Here is a 12,534-nt window from a genome sequence, read left to right as displayed (position 1 = left end):
TTGTGATGTGTGATGGTATTATATATTTTCACAGAGAGACCCCCACATACCATCCGACCCCCATCGCACCCTACAACATCCATATCGGCACCACGTCCTTTGCTGCCAAGAGCCAGGCGAGTACCACGTAGTCTCTGGCTGTTCCCCGCATGATCTCGAAGCTGACGGGTGGAGCTCGGTCGACGCTGAGTATGGGGTTCTAGGCGATGCCGTAGCATCTGATAAGTGTTGACGTACAATGGAAGCTACAACGATAAAACCGATTGGTCAATGTCAAATCTTTGAAGGCTTCTATCCCAAGCAAGTCAGAGTTGCAGTGTGAGAAGCTTTAATAGATATTCTATTTCATATCCCCTTGTGTCATATTATTCTCATCATGTCTAATCCTGGCTTTGTTTCATTCCCATTCACGTCTTTTCGAGGCCGAAAAGTTCTAGAATTTCCACTATTATTCTTATTATTCTTACCCTATTTGTATTCCTATTTGTATTCCTACTTGTATTCCTATTTGCGTTCCTCTTTCCTACCTCTTCCTTTTCCTACTCCTCGAAAGAACTGCTATGTGGGCGTCCTGCGTCCCAAGCTCTTTGACAGTGGGGCAAATACGGGGTTGGATACCCCCGCCACTTGCCATTCCGGGAGTGCTTGGGGTGGGGCAGTGACGGTTGCCTGCCACCGACGCTGCGGGTCATGACCTGTGCTGCGTTCAGCAGCGCTCAGCTCGACGTGCCTGTCGCTCTCGCAGCATCGCCAAACACCCAACGCACCCCCAAGTCTCACAAGAGAGTCCGGTCGCTGACGCTCGCCACCATGGATCCCGACGAGCAGCAGCAGAGGCCGCCGCCAGACGAGCCGACGCTGCCGAGCGCCGAGCAGGTGAGTCACTGCCTACCAAAGCCGAGCCCTCAAGATTTATAATCCAGCCTAGGAATCCGGAGCCGGAGCGATGCTTGAGAATCCGACTGACTCCGCTGGACTTGTTGCAGATGCGGGCGCGCCGGCTCGCTAAGCTTAGTGCTTCTGTTCCCCCAGCCGGTTCGGCTTCGGCGGAAGACAAAATAGAAGACTCCGACAAGAGTACCCCAGAGTCGTCCTCCGTTGCCGCCGCTGGCAGTTCCGTACCCGCCAAGAACCATCCCACCCCTCCCCAGCAGTCGCGGGCTCAAAGCCCAGTCCCCTCACGGCCACAAGGAGGCAAGGAGGATTCAGGTACAGCCCACAGCGACGGGAGCACCCTCAAGAGATCAAGAGTCGATATTGATAAACGATCGCCAGGCATGCGGCCGCCGAAGATCCAGAAGCCGGAGACGTTCGAGGACTGGGCCGACAGGACCATCTCGCAATTCTTCAGGGCTACCCTCGACCCAGAGCACCAAGCCGACGCCCTCGGCCACCCGCTCACGTACCTGCCCAACCTCAGAAGCGAACTCGAGGAGTCCTTGGGGGAGCCAAAGGATGGAGACAAGCTCCGACTGTCGCAGGACAGCCTGGATGCCATAATCCTTGAGGCCGCCACCGAGTTCCCGCACCAGAAACCGCTGCTTGAATATCTCCTCCCTTGTTGGAAGCGCATCATCAGGTTTAGCAAATCCGCCGTGATGGTGCGCAGCCCAGCGCCGGAGAAGGTCGCGCTCGTCAGCGAGGCCAAACGACTCTGCATGAGCAACGTACTCTTCGCGCTCACGGTCCCCGACCTGTTTGGGTTTGTCACTGCTCCGTGCCCGACAGGCAAGACATAGAGTTCTGAAGAACTGACTGTTGGTGGCTCATAATGTGTAGTCGCGAGGCAAATCCGAAGCATGACAGCCTGGCGCCCTACCTGCTCAGAGGCTTGGATAGCGAATCCGGAATCTGCCTGGATTTCTTGGATGAAGCCGTCAAGAGGCTAGACGAGGATGAGTCCTTTACCGACATCTTTGTCAATGCAATGGCCGAGATTAGCGCGAGGCTCTCCAAGATGAGTCTGGCAGACAACTTCAGGCCACATGTTGACGTAAGGCCTCTATGCCGCATTGTGCCTGCAGAGTCTCCAGCCATTAACTCTTTCTCTTCGCGTATAGGTTCTCAAACTGTACTCCAAACACAAGGAGCTCATGATCGCACTGGCTCGGCATGATTCCTTCCTGCTCCCGACGACCACTACACCGCCCTTGATAGAGAAAGAGACGATTTTGGGCCCATTCTTCCGGCTTTCTCCCCTCCAGGCACTTGTGTCCAAATCCTATTTCCCTAATCCGACATCTCTCGACGAGAATGCGGTCCGAAGCGCACAAAACGCCCTTCGCATCACGCTTTCAGCTCACCAGATGGATCTTGCCGGCATTACTAACAGCTTCGTGCGTGCAAACGAAGAGGTGAGGAACAGGATGCTGGACTGGCTCGCCCTGGTCGTCAACTCCAACCACAAGCGACGGGCCATGCAGGTTGATCCCAAGGAGGTCTCTTCGGACGGCTTCATGGTAAATGTCACCTACGTGGTCAACGACCTGTGCCAGCCCTTTATGGACCCGACCTTCTCCAAGGTCGGCAGGATCGATACCGACTACTTGCGGCGCAACCCGCGCGTGTCGATCAAGGATGAGACCAAGCTGAATGCGGACCAGCAACAGTCGGACGAGTTCTATTCCACAAAGGCTGATGGGACCACCAACTTCATCACAGAAGTGTTTTTCCTAGGGCTTGCAGCCAACAACTACGGCAACCAGTCCATCTCCGAGCGGCTGAAGACCATGGACAGGACAAACGATAACTTCAGGAGAAATTTGGAAGCCTTTGAGGCAGAACGCCATCGCCACATCAACGTAAGGGCACCGTCCTCCCCAAGCAACTGGGGCGAGCGACGTATCTTGGCGGTGGAGAATAATGCGGACTGATACTTACTTGTCTATTCATGGTAGAATCCCACCCGGCTCCAGCTTTTCGACGCCAGGACTGCGCAGTATCGCGAGGCTCTTGACCTCAGTCTGGCAAACAAGCACGCGGCTGTTGGCGTGCTCACAGACGAGAAGATGCAAACCCGGTCCCTCCAATTCATGCGATACGTGACTGTCTGGCTCTTGCGCGTGGCCAGTCAGACCCCTTATACCCCTGACACGTCGTTGAAGTAAGTATCGGTTGCCTTTGTTCCGTCATATTCTCGTTACTATTCATATCCTTTTTCTTATTCATATCCTCGTTACTCCTCACGTATCATCTTGACTGTTCACATATCCATCTTACTATTCGCAAATCCTCTCTACTGTTTACATATCCTCTTTACTATTCGCAGATCCTCTTTGCTGTTCACATATCCTTTTTACCGTTCCCCCATTCGTCTGAAACAAATGCGCTGATTATTGACACCAATCTTGGTAGGATTCCATTGGCATCTCCTCCCGCAGACATTTTTGGCTGCCTCCCAGAGTATGCTTTGCAGATTGTCCTGGACAACTTCAAATTCGTATACAAGTATGAATTTCCCTCTCCTCTTTATCGAATATGTCCGGGGGGTTTTTTTTTTTTGCAGGAAGCTGACCCAAACAGTGCGATGCCGCAAATCCTAATGTCGGCGGTCGGCGACGAGCTCATGGTTCTTTGCATCACGTTGCTTGAATCGTCTGATTACATCCGCAACCCTTACATGAAGGCGGCGCTGGTCACGCTGCTTTACTTTGGAGTGACCCAGTTCTATCGTCACTGGAAGAACGGCGTCATGTCAGACGTGCTCACCAATTCCAAGTTTGCCAACGACCATCTCCTCCACGCCCTCATGAAGTTCTACATCGAGTGCGAGTCGACTGGAGCCAACTCTGCTTTCTACGACAAATTCAACATCCGCTTCGAGATATCATACATTATCCAACGGGTGTGGCCCAATACACACTACCACCAGCAATTGACGCAGCAGAGCAAGACCAACAGGGCCTTTTTCATCCGGTTCGTGAACATGCTACTAAACGATGCCACGTACGTTCTGGACGAGGCGCTGGGCAAGTTCCACAAGATCCACGAGCTCCAGGTGGAGCTCAGAGAGACCGGGGCCCTCACGGAAGAGGAGAAAAGGCAGAAGCAGGACGAGCTGCAGACGATCGAGGGCCACGCAACATCCTATATGCACCTGACAAACCAGACGGTGGCCATGATGAAGCTCTTCACAGAGGCTTTAGGAGATGCGTTCACCATGCCCGAAATCGTGCAGCGACTGGCGGGCATGCTGGACTACAACCTCGAGACGTTGGTCGGACCCAAGTCCAGCAAGCTCAAGGTCGAGAACCCGCAGAAGTACCGGTTCGAGCCCAAGACGCTGCTGGCGGAGATCACGGACATCTATTTGAACTTGGGTAAGAAGCCTGCGTTCATTGAGGCCGTCGCGGCGGACGGGCGGTCGTACAAGCCCGAGACGTTCGACGCAGCGGCGCGAATCATGCAAAGCAAGGGGCTGGCAGACCCTCCCAAGGTACATGCATGGGGGCGGCTGGTAGCCAAGGTGGTGGCGGCCAAGCAACTGGCCGAGCAGGCCGAGCAGGACTTTGGCGAGATCCCGACCGAATTCGAGGACCCGCTCATGAGCGACCTGATGAAGGACCCGGTGCAGCTGCCGTCGGGCAACATCGTGGACCGGTCAACCATCACGCAGCACCTGCTCTCTGATGCGAAGGACCCGTTCACTCGACAGCCCATGAGCATCGACGACGTGGTGCCCTGTGACGAGCTGCGGGCCCAGATCGAGGCGTGGAAGGCGGGTCGGATGGCAGTGGCCAAGGAGAAGCTGGCGGCTATTGCAGATGGCAGCGCACCGGAGGTGAACAAAAGTGGTGATGGCGGCTCAAGTATACTGCCCGTGGACGCAGACTCGATGGATACCTCATGAATCCGGCCCCATCATGGTGTTTATTCTATACTTGGGCATTGCTCATTGTCCAATCCAAGTACTTTTCTTTTTCCCAGCAACTCCCTGCCTGTTTGGGAGGTCTCTGCTGTCCCGCGCATCCGCTGGCATGCTGCCCGAACTTTGTGGCTCACCGGCCCTTGGAAAACGGTCCAAATAGATCTCTGCCTACTTTTGCATCTGAAATATGGGCTGCTCTACTCTTATGTCGCCTTCATTTGCTGGTTGACTTCCGTCGTCCCCTTTGGGTTCGTTACTTTGTCCAGCCGCAGGAAGTGGTGGGAATATCCTGAGTTGGTAAAGTTCAAATCTCGGTGCCTTGATTTACTGTAAACTAACTAAAAAAAAAAAAAACGGTGTCTAAAACTCCATCCTTTCCGATCATCCAATTTTTCCGGAGAAAAAGAAGACCAAAGGTTACTTAAGCAGGTAGGTACATAGAGAAACCCAGAAGGGGGAAACTAAACTGGGCAGAAGACGCGAGTATGCAGCTGAAATTGATAGTCTCTCGAGGAAAGTACGGAAAACCAGTCATGGTGACACCCCGTTTATAGCCTCGGGGGCGTTATCGTCGGCAGTGCCGTGTCCCTCGATTCGGAATCCCTCGCCCGGCTGTCCGCGATCCTGTGCCCACTGGGCCCGGGCGTTGGCGAACGACCGCTTCCCGACGCGGGGTGGGCGCCCACCGAGCTGCCGGCTGTGCCCGCGCCCGCGCCCGCGACCGCGCCGCTGCCACTGAGCAGGGACTTTTGCCGGGCGATGACGAAGCGCATGTCCATGGCTATCCCCGTGAAGGCGCTGCGGAGCTCGGTGAGCTGTTCCTGCAGCGGGATGACTTCGTTGACCAGCATGAGGCTGTGTCGCGCGTCCTGCTCCGCCAGCCGCCGCTGCAGGCCGGCCACCCTCTCCTCGCAGCTGTTCAGACCCGCGAGGAGGAAGGCCTGAGCGTCGTCGTCGTGCTCGCTCCGGTGGTGGTGGTGATGGCTGTGATGGTTGGCGTCGACGCCGCGAGACAGGGAGGCCGAAAAAGGCATGCCCTCGGGCTCCTCGCCGCCGCTACCCGTTCCTTCTACCACCAGCGAACCGCTTTCTGGTGAATGTTGGTCGTTGCGGGGGAGCTGCAGCCGTCGGAGGCTGGCCTGGCTGTGACCGGGGGCGAGCTCGCGCCGGGAGCCACCCAGCTGAGCGCGGTGAAATGGGGCGCCGACCAGCCGGGGATTCGAGGAAATAACGCCTGTGGCGGAAATCGCCCCGTTGGAGGAGGAACGCGATAGCGCTTCGGTGGACACGAGGTCTATCATTACCCTTCCCTGATCCCGGATAGACTGTTCCAGCTGGAGGATGGTGGTGCCCTGCTCCGAGAGCTTGGCTTCGAGGAGTAGCCTGAGGCGCGAAACGGCGCCAAAGGCACAGCCTTGCTCATGGTCGACAAGATCTTCTCGCCGGCAGTTGTGCCTGCAGCCCTCGGGGTGGTACTGGCACGGGCGGATGGCGCCGGCGCATTCGTGCAGCAGATGGGCGGCGTAGCGGTGTTTCAGGATGGAGCCGCCGCAGTGCGCGCAGTCGGTGGGCGCCAGAGTGCAGTGGTTTTCGTAGTGGTCGTCAATGGTGTCGGCATCGATGGGCTCGCCGCACTCGGGACAGTCCATGAGCGAGTGGCGACATTCGCCGGCGGTGTCGTCACGGTCCATTCGTGCTACGAGACGAGTGCACGAGGGGTCGGGACAGGCGACCATGGTGTGGACGCACTCGTCCTCGTAGTGCCGCTGTATGGACGAGCGCGGCTTGAGGAGAGGACAGCGGCGGTTCGGGCAGCGCACTATGAGCTCCTCGAGCTGGTTGTGGTAGATGCGAGGAGCCTCCTTGGCGGGGTAGCGGCCCTTCTCTATCTCGCGGGCGAACGACTTGCGGTCGAGGGGGCAGCAGTTGCTGTGCTCGAGCATCTCGTCAAAGCAGGACCGGCAGAAGACGTGGTCGCACCTCGTTATGACGGGCTTGACCAGGGGCATGTGGCATATCGGGCAGCTGAGAGTCTGGTTGACCTCGTTGGGGTAGTCCAGCGCGTGCCAGTCGAGTGTGGGCTTCGTCGGTCTGTCCTCTGGCCTGTCCGCCGTGGCAGGGATGTGCTGCTCGCCACCCGCGGCAGCAGAGGCATTTACGTCGGCGAGGACTTGACTGTCAGGTCGCTCCATGGTCTCACTCTCCTCCTCAGGGCGGGTGATTGGTGCTGATGTCAAGGCTGATGGGAGGCCTTCCTCCGGGGTGTTTGGAGGCGGCATTTGAGGTTCCAGGAACCAGGGAAAAAGCACTTTCTGAAGCACGAGTCTAAATATCGGAGTGGGTGTGCTCTTGGTTATGTGGGCGGTGGTGGCCTCGACTGCCTCAGTGAGCGGACTCGAAGCTGCACGCACCACAATGAGAGCCCGAACGTGAAGCTTGTCCGTCAAACAGTGCACACGAGTCGAGTTCTAGACAGTTGCTGGGCGGCTTGCGCTCGCCACGCCAGGTTCATATACCTAGGTATGTACCCAGCCAGTTGCTTTTTGATGTAGGTATAAGTGTATGTGATTGAAGGGGCGTGTTGATTGCGGCGTGAGTTAGCTTCAGATGAATTATGCGTCAAGCGTCAAGCCCAGCCACATGCGTCTTGCTTTGATCATTTGATGTACTGTGTACCTAGCTTCTGCCGGCTTGCAGGTGGTCTGGTCCCACCGTGCCTCGACCCAGGCGTGGGGTTCCCCTAAGCGGCGGGCCAATAGGGGTTAGAGCTCCTTGGCTGCAGTGGATGACGGCACTAAAAACATGCTCCCATTGGGCCCAATCTGGACCTCTGCCGCGCGAGCTGAGCGCGTCTGGCCCAGCCCGGCCTCAGATGCTCAATGGCATGCACATCAAATATCGTGCATTTTTCTGCCCCTCATGACGACTTCCAGAGATGCATAGACCGATCTGCCGGCCTAGACCCTTGCTGCCCTGCTGCCCGATTATTGCCGGGCGTGTTTGATTTTGATTTCTTTTTTCCTTTTTGTGTCTTGTTCTTGCCTCTTGCATTTCGCCAACATGGCGCTCCCCCTGCCCCCAGGCCTGACAGCGTCCGAGGCCGCGTTCCTGTGCGAGATGGAGATGGTGACTGTGGTGCCGCGCCAGCGCCTCGACAGCATCAACCTGCTTGGCGGCAAAACCCCCACGCTTCGGCCGCCGCACCGTGCCACGCTGCCGCTCTGGCTGGCGCTCCTGCTCAAGAAGCAGCGGCGCGCAAACATCGTGCCCCCCGCGTGGCTGCACCCAGCGTCGCTCGCCCAGATCATCCACCACGAGACGCACACCAACCCGACCCAGTTCAGTCCGCCTCCGCCTCCGCCCTCCCGCTCCGACGGCCGCGGACTTGCCCATCGCGTCAACATGGCCGGCTCCACGGTCCTGTCGCCGCCCTTCTTGCCCTCGTGCACCGCCGGGTCGCCCGCCCAGTTCCTGCCCTACCACTGGCTGGAGATGGCCGAGACCCTGTTCGCCCACGCCCCTGATGACATGCCGGCCTCGGTCAACGAGATCTATAGCCTGATCCGCGATCTAGTCGAGATCCGCGCCGCCAAGATGCGCGCCAGTTCTGGCGACGTCGAAAGCTTCGGTGGCAGCGTCGCCAGCCTGCGTGGCGTCGGCAGCGCCGAGCTAGCCGAGAACCGAGCTTTCGTTCTCGGTGTCGCCAACGGCGCCAGGAAGCTAGGTGCCAGCACTGAGGCCACCCGCAGGGAAGAGGAGGAGGCTGGACAGGGAGATGAGGAGAGCGACGAGGAGATGGCTCTGTGAGCAACAGCTGCAAGCAACATCCACTAGAGCCGCCTCATTCTTGGCGTCATCCGCCGCCTTGATACCCCCTCTAAAACTTGGGTCCAAGGAACGTCGACAAGCACAACACTGTCTGTGTTTGACGACTCACTTCCAATCTCGGCCTCGGGCTGGCCACGCAATGCACGCGCTGGATGTGGAATAAGGAGGCTCAGCTGTAGAGCGGGGTAGACGGCTGACCTTCAGCCGCACTCGGCTCTCGCGTGCCTCGCACATGACGGTGACTTGTGGTATCCATGAATTCTGGACGATGAGCTTCCCGTAATTGCTCTCTGGTCTTCTCTGCTCACTGGAAGCAGACTGGTCTTCTCTGCTCACTGGAAGCAGAGTTCCAACATGGACACGAGCGACGCCCGCCCCGTCGCAGGCGCGAGATATCCGACTTTGGACGCCAACCCCTGCAGCGTCTGCCGCGGAATAACCATCGAGAAACTATCGTCCGAGCTCGGGTATGCGCACCACGCGAGTCTCACAAAGGTCCAGGAGGCCATGGACGGCGGCTGTAGGCTATGCGCTCTTATATTCGACGCCGTCGTCCGGGCTCGGTCAAAGACAGTTATCCGCCAATCACTGGACCCTCTGGTAGCCAGGGTTCTGGTCATGACCACCAATGATGTGCCCACCGATTGGACTGACAACACGATCAGGCTGTTCTGGCGTCGGGACGTCGGCTTCAAGCAGAATGCAAACCTTGCCGAGCCCTGCGTGGACAGCATCGCCGTGTCGGAACAAATCTGCATCACCTACGGTATGGCAGCTATCAGCCGAGCCCCTGGCGCGCCACCCGTCGTTGAGCAGCTCAAGAGCATCAAGCAACTGGGGAAGCTGGCACTATGCATTGACAATGGTACGGGATGGGACATTGGCTCTTTGAACCACCACTGACACCTACTGTTTCTTCACTCTTTTTATATGGGCTAACCATACTGGCTACTGGTTTCCGTGCCACTTCAGATTCACCTGTCGCCGACAGATATCCCGGTCGCAGGTTACCGATAGATCTCCACGCTCCATGTGACCAGGACGCGCTCGTTCGATGGGTGAAGCGGTGTGCAGCCGAATCGGAAGACGCATACATCGGACAAGGCGCCACCATCCCTACCCGCATCCTCGATGTCGGGGATTCTCTTGAGAGCAATACTGTCCACCTACGACCAGCTATCCATCTCCCCAAGGATGCGCAGACTGCTCGCTACATCATACTCAGTCATTGCTGGGGAGGCAAGGTCCCTGCAGCCTCCACGACCACGTCGGAAGCGCTCCAGGAACGCGAGTCCGGGATCGAACTGGGACAACTCACTCAGAACTTCAGAGATGCCATTCGTCTTACCAGGCTTCTTGGCGTCAGATACCTTTGGATAGACGCCTTATGTATAATTCAGGACTCACGCGAGGACTGGCAGCTGGAATCTGGCCGAATGGGAGCCTATTACAAGAATTCGTGGCTCACACTGGCCGCTGCGATGACCGGTGGCAGCAACGGCGGGCTCCTGGGGAAACGGACACCACCTATGGATCCCTTCATCCAGCTGAACCCACAGCCCACGCCAGCGGATGGGGGAAGTGGAGATGCTAGCGACGACAAGGGCCCTCTCTATTTCGCCTTCGACGCCATCGAGCCCCCGGATGCCCATTTAATCTTCGGCCTCCGGGGAAATAACAACCCCTACATGTTTTCCGACACTTCCATCAAGTACGAGGATGCGTTCCAGGGCGACCCTAGCCTTGATGCCAAGCGGAAGCATCTAGCCTCCTGGCAAGCAATCCTGCAGACCAGGGGCTGGGCCCTTCAAGAGGAGCTTCTTAGCCCCCGCTGGGTCGCGTTCGAGCCGTCGCAAGTATATTTCCGTTGCGACAAGTTTGTTGAATATGAAAGCGGCCGCAGGGTCCAGCCGCCAAACGGCGAGTCTTGCTTTCTCAGCAAAGGCAGGGTCACCTTTTTAGAGGGAGATTGGCTCAAGGTCGTCGAGGGATATACAGAAAGGCAGCTTACGGTCGAAACGGACAAGCTTGCTGCTATTGCCGGCCTGGCTCGCGAGTTTGCGATTCTCAGGAGCGCCAAGGCCGGTGTAAGCATGGAGGCTGCCCAAGACGATTACTGCGCTGGTTTGTGGAGGAGCCAGCTACTGGAGGGTCTCCTCTGGGGTAGACCCGGGTTCCCGAAAGCCGGAGAGGTAGCCAGCTTCACGAGGACCGAAGCATTCGTGGCCCCATCCTGGTCGTGGGCTTCGGTCAATGGGCCGGTCAAGTTTGCAGACCGGCTGCTTGGATCAGAGGAGCCCAAGGCCGAACTTGTCCAAGTTATCGCCGAACCCGCAGGAAGCGACCCACTAGGCCAAATCTCGAGCGGTCTCCTAGTACTCCGCGGGCTGTGCTTCTGGGCCACAGTTCCGGCGGAAGGTCTCGGGACCGTGAGACATGGCCTAGTCTTCAATCTCGACGTCAAGGAGTATAAGCCAGAGTGGGAGCATACGCCGGCTCTGATTATGATGATCAGCGACACCCGAGGGCTGCTTCTGGAGCTAGTGGGTGCATTAGAGCTCCCGGCAGGCTCGGGCTTGATGCACAGAGTGTGTGAGAGAATAGGCACCTTCTGGGGCGCTCCGGAGTCTGTTTTTGACGGTCTTGAATGGCTGGAGAACCAGACTGTGGTGAATCATTTAAGGAAGTAAGCGGTGCAGCTTTAGGCAGCGCCAACACGCTACGCTCACTAGTCACGTTATGTGGATTTCTGTGCCGGAACTTTGATGCACTTTAGTGCGAATTAGTATCTTGTAGCGCTAAAGGCTATATATATATCTATACTAAACGGAAACCTTGGGGTGTGCTTTGGGAGTGGCTTTGACTAACAGAATTAGGTAAAAGTGGTATTTCTATACCTGCCGAGGAGCTCCTGACATACAGATTTGCCAGCATATTAGCAAACGTCTACACCGTACCGTATACCTACCATGGTTGGGAAACGTCAACCTCGGCTAGAGGCGGGAGAGCAGGAAGGACGGTCCAGTCGGAAGTGCACAAGAGAATGGCCGGAGCCGGGCGACCATCGTACGACAGGAACGTGATGCTCAGCCCCAAGAGATCACGCATCCATGAGCGCACAGGACAAAGCCGCCGAGCCGGGCAAATGGAACCACGAAACGAGACGGAGACTCAAACGGGAAAGTATAGCCACCACTCGACTAGACGCTGCAGCGCGCGGCCTCTTCCCCGCAGCTGTATGTAGATGCCATATCCCGCAACACCCACCTGACTGTTCTGACGGAGCAATAATACCTACCGAGTGCCATCCAGGTCTATTTTCCTTCTTTACAATAAAAAAGAAGAAGAAAAAAAACCGGACATCTTTCCCGAAACAAACAGCACACAAATGTCGTCACAACATCATCACCACCACCACCACCAAAAACGCCCGCCGCCGCTCCGGCCGCTCCTCCTAGCCGGTGGCCGGTCGACGCGCATGGGCTCGCCCAAGCACCTGCTCCCCATGCCCGACGGCCGGCCGCTGTACCAGCACCTGGCCGAGGCGCTGCAGGCCGCGTGCCCCGAGTGCCCGGCCGTGCACGTGTCGCTGGCCTACGACTCGCCACTGGACGCGCGCCTGCGCTTTGCCCTCATCTCGTCGCTCGTCGAAGACGACGACGGCGACGATAGCACCAGCAGCAGCGAAGACGGCGAGGGCAACAACAGGGATGGTGGTGGTGGTGGTGGTGGTGGTGGTCTGCTGCTGGCGCGCCTGGACGACTACGCGCGCGCGCCCAGCCCGTCGGGCGCCGGGCCCACGCTGCAGGTGCTGCTGGACGGCGACGGCGGCGGCGGCT

General features: G+C 57.6%; 5 protein-coding genes across 5 annotated transcripts in view; 4 read left to right on the top strand and 1 right to left on the bottom strand.

The window, feature by feature from the left end:
* Positions 1 to 691: 691 nt before the first annotated feature.
* Positions 692 to 5,288, top strand: GGTG_11202 (ubiquitin conjugation factor E4). The gene is made up of 8 exons (XM_009229084.1): positions 692 to 876; positions 987 to 1,209; positions 1,276 to 1,702; positions 1,780 to 1,993; positions 2,061 to 2,801; positions 2,898 to 3,103; positions 3,355 to 3,447; positions 3,523 to 5,288. Exons 1-8 carry the CDS (start codon positions 811 to 813, stop codon positions 4,847 to 4,849), a joined length of 3,297 nt encoding a protein of 1,098 aa, XP_009227348.1. The 5' UTR covers positions 692 to 810; the 3' UTR covers positions 4,850 to 5,288.
* On the bottom strand, positions 5,147 to 7,520 carry GGTG_11201 (hypothetical protein). Its single transcript, XM_009229083.1, has one exon. It carries the CDS (start codon positions 7,144 to 7,146, stop codon positions 5,416 to 5,418), a length of 1,731 nt encoding a protein of 576 aa, XP_009227347.1. The 5' UTR covers positions 7,147 to 7,520; the 3' UTR covers positions 5,147 to 5,415.
* Positions 7,521 to 7,753: 233 nt separating this feature from the next.
* Positions 7,754 to 9,009, top strand: GGTG_11200 (DNA replication complex GINS protein PSF2). Its single transcript, XM_009229082.1, has one exon. The coding sequence runs from the start codon at positions 7,928 to 7,930 to the stop codon at positions 8,672 to 8,674; it is 747 nt and encodes a 248-aa protein (XP_009227346.1). The 5' UTR covers positions 7,754 to 7,927; the 3' UTR covers positions 8,675 to 9,009.
* GGTG_11199 (hypothetical protein) lies at positions 8,986 to 11,582 on the top strand. The gene is made up of 2 exons (XM_009229081.1): positions 8,986 to 9,560; positions 9,668 to 11,582. Exons 1-2 carry the CDS (start codon positions 9,050 to 9,052, stop codon positions 11,383 to 11,385), a joined length of 2,229 nt encoding a protein of 742 aa, XP_009227345.1. The 5' UTR covers positions 8,986 to 9,049; the 3' UTR covers positions 11,386 to 11,582.
* A 501-nt stretch (positions 11,583 to 12,083) lies between these two features.
* The window catches only part of GGTG_11198 (hypothetical protein), a gene marked incomplete at both ends in the record, with an annotated part of 1,486 nt that continues 1,035 nt past the window's right edge, over positions 12,084 to 12,534 (top strand). The window contains one exon of the mRNA XM_009229080.1: positions 12,084 to 12,503. Within this exon, the coding sequence (XP_009227344.1) occupies positions 12,084 to 12,503 (420 nt within the window). The remainder of the gene's footprint in view (positions 12,504 to 12,534) is intronic.

This window comes from Gaeumannomyces tritici, assembly GCF_000145635.1.
Source record: "Gaeumannomyces tritici R3-111a-1 unplaced genomic scaffold supercont2.6, whole genome shotgun sequence".
Taxonomy (NCBI): domain Eukaryota; kingdom Fungi; phylum Ascomycota; class Sordariomycetes; order Magnaporthales; family Magnaporthaceae; genus Gaeumannomyces; species Gaeumannomyces tritici.
This window is presented reverse-complemented; position numbering and strand designations above follow the sequence as displayed.